The following is a 16,137-nucleotide window of genomic DNA, read 5'->3' on the forward strand; positions in this document are numbered from 1 at the left end:
TTATCCTCCATCTATACAATCAGTATTAACAAATAATGTTCACACATTAGAAATAAGGGATAATTACTGTTTTTATTATTTTTCATCTCCTGTTTTGCTTGTCCTGCTTTGAAATGAAGTCTTGTTTTACAGCACTCTTCACAGGAATCATTAGGGAAACACATTCATTTGCAAACACTGTATATAATCAGCAAATTTTTCACAACAATTTGCAGATGTAGATTGCCGGGTGAAGGACGGAATGCTTATCTAGGGAGCGATAACGGGAGTTGCAAAGACTTTCTCCTTATTAAAAAATAACCATTAGATGCAAATCTTATGTAAGTGGGAAGAGGATATGTCTATACTTTGCCTTGTGCTTAATTGAACAGACTTTCTTTGATGATTACAATTAAATTAAATTAAAATTCAAGTTTATGAATCTCCCTTAGCCTCCACATTGCATCCAAGCCATTTATAAAGTGGGCCGGTTTCATGCTTGAGATTATTAATTACAGCGTATCATCACAGATATAATAAATTCAAAACATTTTAATCTTGCGTGACTGTCCAGTCAAGAGATGTTAAGTTTATGTAGTGTAAAACAGTCAGGCCACAGCCTCTCTGCTGCAAAGTACACTCTTCATTCGCATTAGCTATCACCAATGAATGCTGGAGTGGAAGATCACAAAACTGATAACTATTCTGTTATCTAGCATTTCATTATTGTAACTGGATGAATATGAAAACATTTGTAGGATAAGTAATATACATCGTTACAGCCCTAAGTAGTGAAATGTAGCCTGGATTTTATTGTGCTGTTTTAAAGGCCCAATCTGCAGATTAAAAGATGCTCCAAACTAATTCAGAGGCTCATCTGGGAGCAACAAACTACACACTGTCTGCCTTCCCCTGCCACCAAACAATCCATACAGTTAAAGGTTTGTTGGAGGAGCCCAAAAAAGTCCCCACAGGTTTGTTGGGCACTTTATTGTGCCTCAGTTCGAAGCAGAAGAGGCTGTATGTCTCCACTGGGGGTAATTTATACAGTAAGGTAGCACTACATTAACAGCTGTCTACGTATACAGAGAATTGAGGATAGAAATGAGGCTCAGAGGACAAATCCATTCATATAAGATCTGTTATGTGCAAATCTGCAGTAAATAATAAAACAGAAAAGACATCAGAAGCATAACCTTCACTTTTATACATTGTTACTATAATAATGTCCAAGGTGAAAGGGATGTGACAGAGGGAGTTGATGGAAAGGTTTCACTCTGGGATGTCCCTGTTATAAAGCCACTTTATTTCTTAAAGGGGTCAATCCCCATGGTAACTTATGCAGAGTTGCTAACCTTACCCAGAGCAGGTTGAGGTTATAGCTAGTGACCAATCAGATCACTGGAAAGCCAGAGTCATTGTTCGACAGGATCCTGTCTGATACATACCATTTAGGATTTTTATGGATGAGAAGAATTGTTTTCCTTTTTGCTTCATTTTAATTCAACAAAGATTCCTTGATTCGATAAATGAACATAAAAAGTAAAGGATTTGATGTAGTGGATCAGAAGATTTATCAACACATTGTTCAATATTACACATGATTGTAAGTCAACAGTAATTATTTCTCCATCATCAGACGAAAAAGCAAAAATACTTCCTCAGAAATATTTTTTTCATTTGAAGTCATCCTACTGTAAATAATGACATGGATTTAATCAAGTTTATTACTGTCTCTTCTAGCTAATCATATTTTGTAGGTTCCATATCTCTGTTTGATACACTTTCATTCACTGCTTTCTCATAATGCACAATTGAGATTTATTTCTTGCAGTACCTGAGACAAGACTGTTGGTGATCGGAGAGCATTGACCCTGAAGCCTGGAGGTAGGGTTGCTGTTGTGACACCTGAGGGCCCCTGCGGATCAGCTTCCCCGTGACGGGATCGTAGATCCGAACCTCGAGCTCTGGAGGTGGAGGTCTGTGGTAGATGGGAGCTGGCTGGAACAGTGGCCTCTGCAGGGTGCCCTGATTGTCAGGAAAGGCTGCTGGACTGTTGCTCCTTTCACACAAAACAAATCAGATTGTAAGGATCATCTTCAAGTGAGATTTTGATAAATGGACTTCATATGTCATTAATAATAGTTAACATCTATTAGGTTTGGGGAGGCTTGTAAGACCATGGCTCATTAGACAGCTCTTTTACCTTGGCATCTTAGAGCAGTCTTCCTTTAGTGGGTACAGCTGCTCCTCCACCCTCTCCCAGCGCTCGAGACAGCTCCACAGCCAGTCGGGATTGACAACATGGAGGTGGTTGCAGTCCTGTGCCCGACGAACCTTCTCTGTGCCTGTGGAACAGGAGTCAAAATTGGGAAAAGGTTTTGACAATACAATCCAAAGCGTTTACAAAATACACTCCCACCGGGACTGCTGAATAATTCGGATCAATGTATAGACGTTCTATCCTGGAAGCAAAAGGGGGAAATAATTTCCTGGTCAATATTATTAGAAAAGATAACAAGGTCGATTTGTCTTTTGGAGCGAATGCTCTTTCCCTTTTCTGCTAACTCAAAAGTTGACTAAGTAATCGAAAAGGCGCTGTTTGTTTGAGGGACATCAAGAGGGGCGTGTTTCTGCTTGAATAACACATATCGATGTTAGACACAAAGACTCCAAATTTAATCTTTGGGTGTAGAGGCTCATTAACTCCGATTCATTTTAGTCATGGATGGCTAACAATCAAATGCTTTTTCAGATATTGACTCTCACTGTTCAAGCACATTTTCAGTTCAGCTGGTGTAAAGTATGCAGAGCGCCTGCTTAGTATTTCGCTGTGTGTCATCAACTGGAAAACTGGAAAAAGCGATGTCTACTCTTCCATTTTAATTATTTTTCTTCACCTTAGGCAGCAAAGCTAACTTATGCATTATGATAAACTGATTTCATTATTCCATTACAATTTAACTACATTGCTAAAGAAAACAGCATAATATAATTCAGTCATTCTAGCAACTCTGTGAGGCTGTACTTTAGGCTCAGTCATGCTATGAGCTAAATACTAATCATCAGTGTGACAATGCTAACATGCTGACGTTTAGCAGGTACAACATTTGCAATGATCAACATGTAACTTAAGCAAGTAAGCATACTAGCATTTTCCAATTGGCAGTAAACAAAAGGTGCTGCTAGGGCTAATGAGAATGTCAGAAGTATTGAAGCTGTTTGGCAAAACCTTACTTGTCTTCAACCACATGAGTTTAGGTCCAATCACTTATTTTTCCATGTTTCATTCTGTGACAAAACTTATGTGTTTGTTTCATATTTGACTGCAACAGTGATTGTTAATATTTCAGATACCTCACATGTACAACTATGTTTTAGAAGTCTTAAAAGTCCCCAATTATTAGATGTGTAAGGCAGGTTAAGGATATAAATCAAGCCCCAGGGAACAGCACTGGAGCCTAGCACTTACTGAGTGTCATTAACCTACAAAATTACTCAATTACTATACTTTGATCAATTTGGTCGAATACATTTTGGAATGTCAAGAACTGTATGATTATTTATTTAGTCAGGGGAATGACAGAGGAGCCATCCTAAAATATGATGTCCAGTTCTCCTTAAAAAAACCATAGGTTTAGCTTCCAGATATAGAGGAGCTGGTTGATAGTGAGTAATGAATTGCCTTTGAGCCTGTAGGGACCGTCACAAATTATATATCATCCATGTCAGGTCACGGTGATTGGTTACTTGATTTCTTGTATGCTGTATGTGCCTTCAATCGGGGAACACGTTGGACCCTTTGATCTGATTGGGACACAAAAAAACCAATGCCTATCGGGTTCCGTTCATGTTTGGTTAATTTTCTCTTAATTTTCTGACAAAACTTCACATCTAGCTGAACTCAATGATGAATATTGGTCATTTCTACTTGTCTGGCAACAAAACAGGAGTTTTCTGTTGCAATTTCCCATCTAAGTGACTGATTGCTCATATTGCAATGATTCCACCTATGGCTGATTTTTCTCCCCTGATGCACAAGGTGAGTGATGGTCAAGTGCTGTTCAACGGCCACTGGTTCCAAGGAAAATTATGCCACTTTGTGTCTTTGTTTTCAGAAGCTGAACAGGATTGGTAGCAACACAGTTGTGAATCCACTGCTTTTCAAATATAATAGCAATTTCTTTGTTAGAGGCTGCTTTAACATTTTAAGTGTTTTAAAGAAGAGTTATATGTTTTATTGTCTATGTGTAGTGGACAGAAAATGCATGCAGATGTTGGAGACATTTCTGAAGATGAAAGCAAAAGGTGATGACAGTTCATTAAGGCCCAAGGGTGCTGAGTAAAAAAGTGACCCATGATGGAATGGCTTCATCAAAGCAGTACATTAGCTTAAGCTTCAAAATTACAAAGGTGTACGAGCAAGTTATTTTACAATTTGAGGCTTAAATGCATGTAAACACCTGAAGCGTTCATGCGGTTCTCTAATGTCAGATGAAGTGATCTTTGTCACTGAAATTAATAACTAATTACAGAGACGGAGCTGTCACAAGGAACTATGCTAAAAAAGCATTCTTATTTAAAATATGAATCAATTTATAGCCACTAGATCGCAGGGGTCCAGATCCACAGCTTGCTGGTTTTTGACTCAACCACAATTTAAGTTAAAATCCTTAAGATTTAAATGAAAGACAAGTATGATTCTGTTTTAGATTTTTTTTTCAGCTTTTCTTCAATGGTCCTGTATACACTGGGGCTACAATTATATTTTTGATTCAAATAATGTGCGTTTTTGCTTTGTCAGACCAAAAGTCAAAAATGTATGAGTGCAGCCACGTGAGAAGCTGAAAATTGTAGCTGATGATAATTATGTTAATAACCTAATCAACTAAATGACTTCCAGCTCTAGCATTCACATTCAGTAATTACCTCTTTCCACATTATATTTCATTGGTAGCGGCGGAGTCCGCACAAGGGATTGACAGAAAATGGCATGCATGTCCTACAGCAAAAAGTCTCAATATAATGTATTTTGTTCATGCTATTGGATATTCAAGTAACTCTACACCTTCCTTCCCCATTTCATGACAAGAACCTATGTATGTTCTAATATGGCCCGGCCCCTACTCCCCATCCTCTCAGCTCACCCGTACTATTGAGGAGCCTTTTCCAGCTACTGAGCTCCAACCATTGACTGCTTATTTTTGCTAAAACCATGTCTTTTATCACTTAATAAAAGGACCAGGTGGACAAGTCAACATGTTTAAAAACTTAAATCTTCACCCGGGGCTCTAAATTAGTAGAAGTGCAATTAGAACATGAGATACATTAATTGGGATGACAGTGTGCTCTATCTCAATTGTCTGTCTGCTCAGAAAAAAGTCTCAGGCACAGAAGTCTGCCAATAATTAAGTCAGCATAAAGAGATTAATTCTATCCTCATTAGCAAAGCATGACAAATGTTTTCCATCAAGCTTTTGCTAACAAAATACCTTGACTTTATTCAGCAGAAGAATAGAAAAGCCACTGCAGGTGATTCTATTGTGTTTAGACTTGTTCTATAAACTATAACTACTTTGAGAACAATACCTTGGAAGTTTTAGAAACATTGATGCATTTGTACATACCAGCTCTTGCTGCGATGAGATGTGTTGTCCGATTGGGATCTTGGGAGTTGAGAGACAGATTCTTGCCAATTTTGGCCCCCAGTGCCTTGGCATGGTAGAACTCACGAGTCCTCTCCATGGGGTAGTTGGTCGGGTACAGACCACTGAACACTATCGTCGTTCCCTCCAGTGTTTTTCCTTTCAGCTCTGGGACAATCTTGCGGATGTCTGGGGTTTCCGGGGCATCCTTCCTCAGGAACGCCTCGTAGCGGCTATAGTACTCAGCATGAACCCTTTCTAACACTTCCTCCAGGTAGATCAGGTGATCATCCTGGTCAATATCTATTTCTTCTTCCTCCTCGTCTTCCATACTCTGGTCTAGCAGTTCCTCCCCCATGGTGACCCCAGATTGTTCACTATTCTGGGACTCTGTTTCTGGCTCTGTCCTGTCTGAGCAGCCATTTCCGAGCTCTGGGTCTGGAAGAAGAACTCCTGAAGGTTCTGCTACATCTGAACTGTTGTCTATTTCTCCCTCACCTTTACTGTTTCCTTTGGCCCCTTCCCCATCACTGGGATCTTGCGTAACACCTTCCGGTTCTGGTTTCTTTTTTGTTTGGCAAGACTTCTCTTCACTATCACCATCAGAGGAGGGAGGTTTGTCTGTAATAGAGTCATTGTCACTGTCACTTGACAGGTCAAAGTCCAGGTTATTGGAGTCGTGGCTGGGGGCTGATGAGTTTGCCCCTTCCTGTGCCTCTTGCGTCCTCTTGCTGTCATCTTCCTTTACATTTGTTCTATCTGCTTCCTGAGCTTCTTTCGACCCTGCCTCAGGCAGCGCCTCAGTCACTGACTCAGTCACTGACTCTTTACTTTGTCCCGACACATCCTCCACACCCCCTGTGGGCTGAGTCTGTGCATTTGTTGGTACTTCCTGAGAAGACTGAGATATTGTGGGCTCATCCTTTCCAGACAGATTCTGGTCCTTTGGCCTTTTCCTGAGGCCATTATTATGCTCTTCTGTGCCAAGCGTCCCTGCTGATTCTGTGCTCTCCGCTGGTCGACTTGAGGGACCTCCTGCAGTTACAAGACATGAAAGTGAATCAGAATCGTCTCACCTCCGGTATGGAAACAGTTTGTAAGATAAACTAAAATTAAAGGACTCTGGTCAATCAGACAAACCAGATCATCTACAGCAACCAGTGGATGTTTATCGTCCATATACTGCTTTGCATAATACTATAACATTATTTAGAAAATTATTGTAACAGAGGCTCACACATTTCAGTAGATAACTAACGCTTATTTGAAATTCTTAGCGCCTGTAAGAAGTTTTGTACTCTGGTCCTCTGCTATGTTTTAAATGCATTACTTTAAACTTGCAATGATGGTTTCAAGTAATGCTCCAAGAGAAAAGCTTGAGCATTGGGTCCATGAAAACCTTCCTTACATATGACATTATTACATTCTACCCAAGGTATAACCCTGATTTTAGCTCCGGAAGCTGCTCTGGGCTCTGATTTTCCTTTGCGGAAACGCTTATTAAAGTTTTTTTCAACCTTAACCGTGTCAGAGTCTCCTGGTCTCCCTCCACTCTCCCACTGATCGCTAACAGATACTAATCAGAAGTTATTAGGACCTGAACAGTACTGAAGTTTAAATTTAATATTAGATTATCACACAACGAGATAATATATATATTTATTTTTTTTCTTCATTTTTGCAAAAGAAGCACGATAATCATTTTATGAGTGAATCGTAGCCCTCTGAATCACAATCGAAGCTAATCGTGGGGTGCCCAGAGATTCCACCCCTAGTAGTGTGTGTGATATAATGTTTCACATCACAACATGATTTTGACAGTGTTAGGTAAGGATGATCAAAGTCAAATATGACCTTTCTGAAATCAGTATTATATTAACCGACAGAAACTAGCGCATCTGAAATCGGCATTGAATCTGTATTGGCATAATGCAATCCCCATCAATTATGGATTCAATGAGGGATTCTCATGTGTCTTCAACACTCAAGGTCCATGTGTGCCCCTCGCAGCACTCATTCCCAGTGCTGCGGTTTAACCCCAACCTAACCCTGATTCTAACCATGAAAGTGCGTTACAAGCTTCAAAGAGCCCATTGAAAGTGGGTCAGTCAGAGAGTTGTGGCAAAATGTCCTCACTCCGTAATAGTCTACATTTAAGATGTTCCTTACAAAGATAATGGTACAAATATATACACACACACAGTGACACAAACACATTTCAATTAAATTAAAAGAAAATTGCCAGGTATATCAAACAAGGGTCAAAATCTTGAAAGCAAATTGTCAGTATTCTGCTGCTCTCCCTGCCCAGTCACAGGAAAGGTCCTGCCTCTGTCAAGTTCGCTATTATAGGTGAGCTGGTCCATCGATGATGACTGACAACCAATGTTGTTATGGGTGGAGTTAAATAACCTCCTGCTGTGATGTGCATGTGTGAAAGACAACTCTGGTTAAACTCAATAGCCAATTATTCACATTTTTCCCGGAGGTCATGTCTTAAAACGACTTTACACTCCGGACCTTTAAAGCTGCACTAATCAATTCTTTGACAGGGATCGCTTGCAATAATCAACTCACACAGAATAACCATTCATCTCTGCAGGTTTTTTTCACCTCTACAAATTATTACACTATGTGTTATGGTTATGATTTACTTTTGGAGATAAGTGCATACTGAACACTCATCATATGTAATGCCCCAGGTGCTATAGACAAAACAATTTAATTTTACAATGTATTTGTCAAAAAAATATACAAAAGGAAATAGTGATAATACAAAATTCACCAGCTGCCACCAAGAGCTTTGTTGATTTAATAAAGCCCTTTATGTGAATTAGGGTATGTTTGTCATCTGTTTGAGATTTATAGAGCATGTGTAGATAAATAAATATTTGACTTGCCAAGCTGCAATGCCTTGGGGAAAATGCCCTATGAAGAGTTTATATATTTATTGGTGTAAATCTTTCTGACATGCAGCATTAAAATCAGTTAAGCTGTGTCTCTGGTTTATGATTTGTGATATACATATAATATAGGGCTCCACACATACTTCAACCACAGGGGAAGTTTGTGTTTTACCCTTTGAATTTATCAACAGTGTAAGAGCCATTGCTGAGCCTGGCTGCTGTTGTAACATGGAGTTATCAGCAAATTAATGTGAGTGGGTGAGTGGGTGTAAATGAGGAGGGGGTTTCTACAACAGCCCCCAAGGAGATAGAAACATGCCGGCTCCAAGCAGCATGTCTCCTGCTTTGATAAGGAAGTGAGTATCACTGTTGCTCCGGGGATTCCCTTTGTGAGAGACCTTCAAGGCACAGAAGGAGGTAAAGATGTGAAAGTATTGGAACCTCTTAAGATGATCTACCTTTGTCCAGTGACACATGCTTTTGATTCACAATGATGCACATTGTTTACAGAGGTGTGGATGCTCGTAATGTGTATTTAGGGGACTGAATGGACATGGATGCAGTGTGGATGGCTATCTTGCCTAGGGGATTTTTCTAGGAAATAAAATGTTATGACAAAGGAATTTTAAAGAGGCCCAGTTCAGAACTGGTATTAACATGCATCCTGAGAAGAGTGGGAACCAGTAGTGCACTTATTATACATAAATAGTGCAACATATGATATATATTATACATAAGCAAATAAGCAGAAGAAATCTTAAATCCAGTGTCATCCATAAGGTATATGTTCAAGTATTTTCTTTAATGAGGCAGATTTGGTCCAGGTTTATGCTACTGCAGAGCTGGTTGTCAGTGAGATGCAGAACTGTCAGCTCTGTGGCTCAATTTCAACAAATATGATGTAATAAGAAAAGTTTTAATGCTATGATATTTTAAGAGCAGCTTAATACCAGTGCCTTTACTGGACTGACTTGCTTGTTATTTTAAAGGGGAATGTGCATGGTACTAGAAACAAATCGTTGGACAGCACTTTGTTTGTTGCACATTTGACCCTCTGCATTACATAAACTGTGATAAGCTTACAGGGTTTTTCTACAAATGCTTGGAGCTGTCAAAGATGTGCGAGTCCGTTACCTTTCCTGGCCATCTGAGATTCCCGTGATCCGGGGGGAGCATTGATATCCCCTGTGCCTTGGAAGTAGATGTATTTCTTCACAGTGATGAGGTTTGGTGCAAACTTCCACACGTCCTCACGGTCATCGATTATGCTCACCATCGAATCCCCACATGGGAAAAGGTTCCTGTCAGGAAAGAAATGCATAAGACAGTTTTCCAAACCCAGACAAGCCATTATTTATCTCTCTTTGGCTGTAGTGTTGTTTTGGTGGCAGCGCTGTTATCTAGTTGTCATGTTTAGCAGCAGACCATTCTCACCTAAGATTCCCCGTCTTGGAGAAGGGATCGATGCATTCGTCTCTAGAAAGGATCCGATGAGAGAAAAAATTCTTTTTAGGGTCCAGAAAGCCTAAAAAAAAAAAGGAAAAATAAAGAATAAATATATGAATACTACTAAATGTGCATATTTGTCAGTTCAGCTGCAGTCCAAGATTTGTATTTTACATGCATTGAAACATACATGAATATTATGTATATTTCTCCCTGTATAAATGAAACGGTCACACCTGCATTTATAATAGATAACTTATCCCACTAAAACTGTTGTATGTTACAGTTCTTGATTTTAAAGTGAAATCTAGATCACAATGATGCTGACTCAGTAAAGTAACTGTGATCCTGAATCTGATCCACAAGAATCCCGAAACCAAGCCAATGTATTTTTATGGTAATGTGTTTTCTCAAAAATTTTCTCCCACAAAGCCTTTCAAATCTTGATTCAATAGGGTGCTCAGGACACACTAAGTCTTTCTGTAAAGAAATACACTGTCTCTGATTAAACCTTGATGGAAATTGAAATCTACCACGGCTCAACAGGGCGCTCTGAGCGAGAATTCTATAACCAACAGAGAAGCTGTCATTTGCTGGAGTGCTGGTCTGAAACATACCGACCTCTCTGCATCAGGGCTCGTAGTAAAATCCAATTCAAAATGCCTTAAACATTCATCAAATACAGTAGAGGCAGAATAGCTCTGGACAGGGGCAGCCTCGATTATACAGTATGATGAAATATTAAAGCCTGAATACCAAAATGACAGAGGATATTTACACACTTCAGCATAATTCAGCCTTCAGTCATGAACTGAATTTTCATTTAGGAGGAGACTCATCAGCTGGCAGCTACATGCTACTGAAACTAACTACATACTGATAATGCAAATAATAGGCATTTAGGAAGTGAACAAATAAAATACGATTATTCAAAAAGGAACATGCTTGGTAAGCATTTTAATATTTAGCATCACTGTGGCATGTAACTGATCACAGAAGAGAAGCATCATCTGTAATGAGCAGACACTCCCCTCTAGAGGACACAAATGGTCAGTACAAGTAGAGGTTTAAAGTCACAACCTAAATCTTTAGTTCCTCCCCTGTTTTTGATACAAATAAATCTCTGTGGAACAATGTATCAGTGTAGGCAAATAAAGTGAAAAGAAATGAGACCATTACCTGCAATGGTGTGTGCATAAAGTCGGCTCCCGAACGTGAAGACGTGCAACTCGTAGAGTTTGGCAATTTTCGCCAGGAAATCGATGCAGTGTGGGCGTAGTCGTGTGTGGAGCATGGGCTCTCCTCGCCCAAGCTGGAAGTGGTAAATGCCCTAAAGAAAATAACAAACCTTAACTAGGCCCCACTCAAGCACAGAGACACAGATTTGCAAACTTGACACTTTTCTTAAATACGGATTCTGAAATACAACTTCAGGTAAACAATAGTGAAAGATTGAGGAAAATAAAGAAAAAAGGGGCACAAGAAAACATATGAGTTGGGACTCTGCAGGTGCAGTAAAAACAGTTTGACATCACTCAGGAGAGTCACTCTGAATCCACCCACATCACACAGGACATAAGCATGTCATTGGGGAAAGCACCATAACAAGCACAGAACACACCAATTAACAAGCCTCAGGATAAAACACTGACATTACAGCAGAATGAAGTAGAGACTAGCTGGGACTTTAGGGGCTGCATCCTTCTGAAGTTGCATTTGAAGACTGGTTACATCAGAGGCCCATATAGCCTCGTTCGTGGGACAGCTATAATGCGTTCTCCGAGGGATGCAGCCCCTGAATTAAGACACAGCTTTTGTAAGAATAATTAATGCATTCTACCTCTTACAAATAAAAAGTCACCATTGATCGCCAAGTAAACATAACTTACTCTTCTCAATAAACTCCAGGTTTGTTACACACTTAATGGTAAAATAAACAATAAAATATAAATTCGGGTAAAGCAGAATGAAACTGAATGTGGCAGAGTATAAAGATTAACAGGGGTGACCTCTCGACCACAGCCATGAGATTATAGGATGTTGATAAGAGGACTTAATACCTTATTGGACATGCGCTGGCAGTGCTGTTCAGTGGTGTGGATCAGGGTCTGGTCCAGATCCACCATCAGAACCAGCTTTTTGCTCCGGTGGAGTCTCTGCTGGTCTTCTCTGCCCAGCTGCTCTGCTTGCTGGTGCAGTGAATGAAGACAATGCACAGAATATTAGACAATCCCAGTTACCACCTCTATGTTTTCACGGCCTCTGTATTGTTTTTGCAACTAACAGCAAATGTAAGATGTCCTGGGTTGCACACTATGGCACATGATTGCCTTTATATGTATGAATAAAGTTTGTATTGAACTAAATTTGGAACTCTCTTTTGGTAGACAGATTTGTCTCACACAAACACACAGATCTTACAATGGAAAGAGTCTGAAGTTCAGTCTGCTCTCCGTCTTCCAGGTATAAGCATCTTGACTCACCTCTGCACTGACCATCAGCTCGGGGACACTGTGCACCATGGATACTGTTGCTGTGGAAATAGGAGTTTGTTGGTTCCCATTCGTGCCCTGCAACCTGAGAGAGAAGAAGAGAAAGAAAAGAAGAAGTGTGGGAGTTGTGCATTTTATGGTTTTGCATCTCTCAGGTCCCTGAACATGTTGCAGTGGAGAAGAAAAGCAGCGTTCATAAACAAGTAATGTTTTTGAAGTAGTCAGACTCTACTCTAGCAAGCGTTTCCCTGAAGACCAGCATTCAGCTACCTGAAACTCACATTGTTTGTCAATCGCTAGATACAATAATCAACAGGAAGAGTATTCCACATCAAACTATGTGCATACAATCTAAATTCTGAGGTGTTAAGAGACAAATTACCACCGGCTGTATATTTGACCTCTTGATCAAATTTTCAACGAGGGTGTGTTTAAAGTGTGAACACTTAATTCATGACTTCATCTACACTCAGCTCTCTAAACATGATCTCTGGTGCCACATGATGGAAAAAAATAGAATCCAGAAGGAGAATCTACCACAAACATTTTACAGTTTGTCAGTTTTTCAACCACATTCTCCTCCTTCGTCTCACTGAAAGATATTGGTGTGTGAGATGTCATGTGAGCTGGTGATATCATTAACCTAGAATATCCGCACAATGTGGTCCAGACTTTCTCTGGAGTTTGTCTTTCACACTTGAACAACAACAACCACACAGAAATCCCCAGAGCATTCAGGTGAGGGGTGGTGCAGCAGGCAGAGGAAGGACATTAAGTATCAATCTCTCCTGACATCTTAGCCTGCATGTTCTACATGCATGGCACAGATTTTTTTTATCCTAAGAGATATTTATAGTCTTTTTAATTTGTTTTGCATCCATTGAGTATTAGAAACATCATCAACACGCCTGTTTGATCGTGGTGAATCCTCTTGAGAAGGCTTCTGCTGCATTCTCAGGTGAGCACACTCTGATATTCTAAGGAGTCTTTACTGGGGGCTGGCAGGTGACACTCCAGAGAAAGTCTGCAGCCTCTCACTCGGACATTTGCTTTCTTGCATACAGCCCCTTCTTAGAGTGTCAGGAGATAATCCAGAGTTCAGTGCATGTCTGAATGTGGCTGTGTCAAACACTCACTTTTCTCGACTTCAAAAGGAAAAAACTAAACCTTTTTTTGTTTCCATATAAAAGTAAAGAAAAGTGTCTGTGTGTGTATTTCCTTACTGTGTCAGGTCCTGGCCGCATTCAGCACATAAACCCTTCATCACTATCGGGTGGCTGCATACTTCTATTCTGACAATGACACCCCTGAGAAAAAAGAAAAGAAACATGAGACAAAACATTGACTAGATTATCTCCAACTTTTAACACGATTAACAACATGTTTAATGACCCATTTGCTTTGTGGCATCACAGGTATGAGTGTAAATGTAGTTTATTGACCGTTACATCCTATAAACATGTCTTTTTACTGGCAAACAGTAGAATTATTAGTAAAATAATCTATGAATCAATCGAAAAACCGTTACAAATACATAAATGTGCTTCTCTAAGTTTCTCCCCTATAAACTGATCATGTAACCTTAGAGTATGGAATTAAGATGAGCTTTCATTTTAATTACTTTTTGACTGCCTACAGACTACACAACTATCTAGCAATAGATCTATTGATGGCTAATCAATACAATCATTAGTTAGTTCCAGATCTACTTATAACTTCAGAGAACCAGTTCAGTCAACTAAACATTTGTGATTAAATCACTGGGCGGCAGAGCTCATACATTTGCTTTGTTACTAGAACAAAAATGTTGCCACTACTGATGCAAACTAACTACATAGAATTGGAAGACTTCGAGTAGATTGCATTCTAGTTGACCTAGAATGCTACAGGGAATCGATTACTTGTAATAGAATCCCTGATGCAAACTTTACCTCATCTCCTCATGTTCTTGCAACCACTTTTGACACATGGTCCAATTTGACTATATTACAGACTGCGGGGTGTCACAACATGCAGCAGGGATTTCCAAAGGAGCCCCTGAAGGCAACAGGGGCCATACAACATAACAGGTGGGACAGTAAATAAATGGTGGCTGCAGATGAGAAAAAACGAAAATCATATCACATCTAAATGAGAGCAGCCTCCTCCAGTAGTCCACCTGTCAACAAGCAGTACACGGTTCGTGCACGCGAAGGGATGGCTGCGTCAAGACAAACAAAACGAGACAGAAGTGCACGTGGTTATGCTCTTCAAAATAAAAGCCTGCAGAGGTTTATCCATTAGAGTCGTTCAAAATACATCAGACCCACCGCTCATTACGCGATTATTCTAACTCTGCTAACGATTCGCTGGATTTTCACAGTGACAGCAACAACTGAAAAGTCCAGAACCACAGTATCCATAAGTCCACGGTTTCATTGTGAAAGCCCACGTCGCTGGTGAGCTTGTTTACTTGTGACTCACTTGACGCTACGAGCAACTGCTGCGTGTGTGGAGAGGAGCTAGCAAACATGCTAACGTTAACATAGCACGGTGTTAGCGTGCTAGCTAGCTAACAGCGGGTGAGGAGAGTAGCAGCGATAACAAACACACGTTGTTCCAAGTGAGGGGGCAGGTCGGCTAGCATGTGGCGGGAGCCAGAGGAGGGACTCACCCGGGAGGGATGACTTGCCCAAGTTGACAGCACAGCTCCCTCACTACTCCGGCACGGTCCGATTTCACCTTCTTCTCCGGCAGCCGGGCAGCCTCCGTCGCCCTCTCCGGGGCTATGGGAGCGCACAGAGCCAGCACGGAGTCCACGTTGATGTGAGCCCCGGGTTTGACCTTCCACTCCAGCAGCCGCAGCGGGAGAGCCGCGCTCGGCCAGCAGATGTCCGCCACCTGCACCACGGGGCCCTCCGCCACCGCACTGTCGCCACCGCCGCCAGAACCTGCAGGAGGGTCCTCCATCTGCCCCGACCTCTCCAGCGACAACAATCCCCGTAGTTTGTTTTCAGCGACCACTTAGAACGTATCCGCCAGATGCCCCGGTCCTCCGAGAATCATTAAAATGCGCAGAGCAGCATTCACGCTAAGAGTTAAAACAAGTGCTTCCTCGCAGCAGCTCCCACTCTCAGCTTGGTTCGCTCTTCCCGCCCGTAAACATGAAAGCGCAACACTGCAGCGACACAGGTCACCACAGCTTCCGGTCCAGCGTGAGGCAAGCTGGAGCGTCAACCCTGCGCTTCCGCCTGTATGTCAAAACAGAGTCTTCTTTTTTCAAAATAATAACAATAATAAGGATAATAATAATACATATTGAAAGGGTTTGAGATTTGGATTTTTTTAAAGGGATAGTTAACCGAAAAATGAAAATTCCCTCATATCTACTCACCACTATGCTGATGGAGGGTTTGGTGAGGTGTATACTGCATATACTAAAGGAGCAGTATGGAGGAATTTAAAGTTTTTTTTCTGTTGTACGTTTGAAGAAGTGGTCACCAGTATGGTGTTGAGTAGATATTAGCACATTTTCACAAATTTTCACCTGCGATCACTGTCAGGTAGACAAACAGAAATCAGATAAACAAACAAATAGACAAGAAACTTACAGCTAGCATGTAGGAATGGGTAAAAAAAATGCTGGGATCGGAAAAATGACAGACTATATGACTTACAGACAAAAGTACA

The 16,137-nt window shown here is 40.7% G+C and overlaps 1 protein-coding gene across 1 annotated transcript in view; it reads right to left on the reverse strand.

Annotated features, from left to right (window-relative positions):
* The window catches only part of ctdp1 (CTD (carboxy-terminal domain, RNA polymerase II, polypeptide A) phosphatase, subunit 1), a 61,455-nt gene extending 45,830 nt beyond the window's left edge, over window positions 1-15,625 (reverse strand). The window contains exons 1-10 of the mRNA XM_062410018.1: window positions 15,122-15,625; window positions 13,692-13,775; window positions 12,460-12,553; window positions 12,037-12,165; window positions 11,156-11,306; window positions 9,965-10,055; window positions 9,665-9,831; window positions 5,607-6,659; window positions 2,186-2,327; window positions 1,817-2,041 (exon numbers count right to left, since the gene is read on the reverse strand). Of these exons, the coding sequence (XP_062266002.1) occupies window positions 1,817-2,041; window positions 2,186-2,327; window positions 5,607-6,659; window positions 9,665-9,831; window positions 9,965-10,055; window positions 11,156-11,306; window positions 12,037-12,165; window positions 12,460-12,553; window positions 13,692-13,775; window positions 15,122-15,417 (2,432 nt within the window). The 5' untranslated portion in view covers window positions 15,418-15,625. The remainder of the gene's footprint in view (window positions 1-1,816; window positions 2,042-2,185; window positions 2,328-5,606; window positions 6,660-9,664; window positions 9,832-9,964; window positions 10,056-11,155; window positions 11,307-12,036; window positions 12,166-12,459; window positions 12,554-13,691; window positions 13,776-15,121) is intronic.
* Window positions 15,626-16,137: the final 512 nt, after the last annotated feature.

This window comes from Platichthys flesus, chromosome 17 (genome assembly GCF_949316205.1).
Source record: "Platichthys flesus chromosome 17, fPlaFle2.1, whole genome shotgun sequence".
In the NCBI taxonomy this organism is placed as follows: domain Eukaryota; kingdom Metazoa; phylum Chordata; class Actinopteri; order Pleuronectiformes; family Pleuronectidae; genus Platichthys; species Platichthys flesus.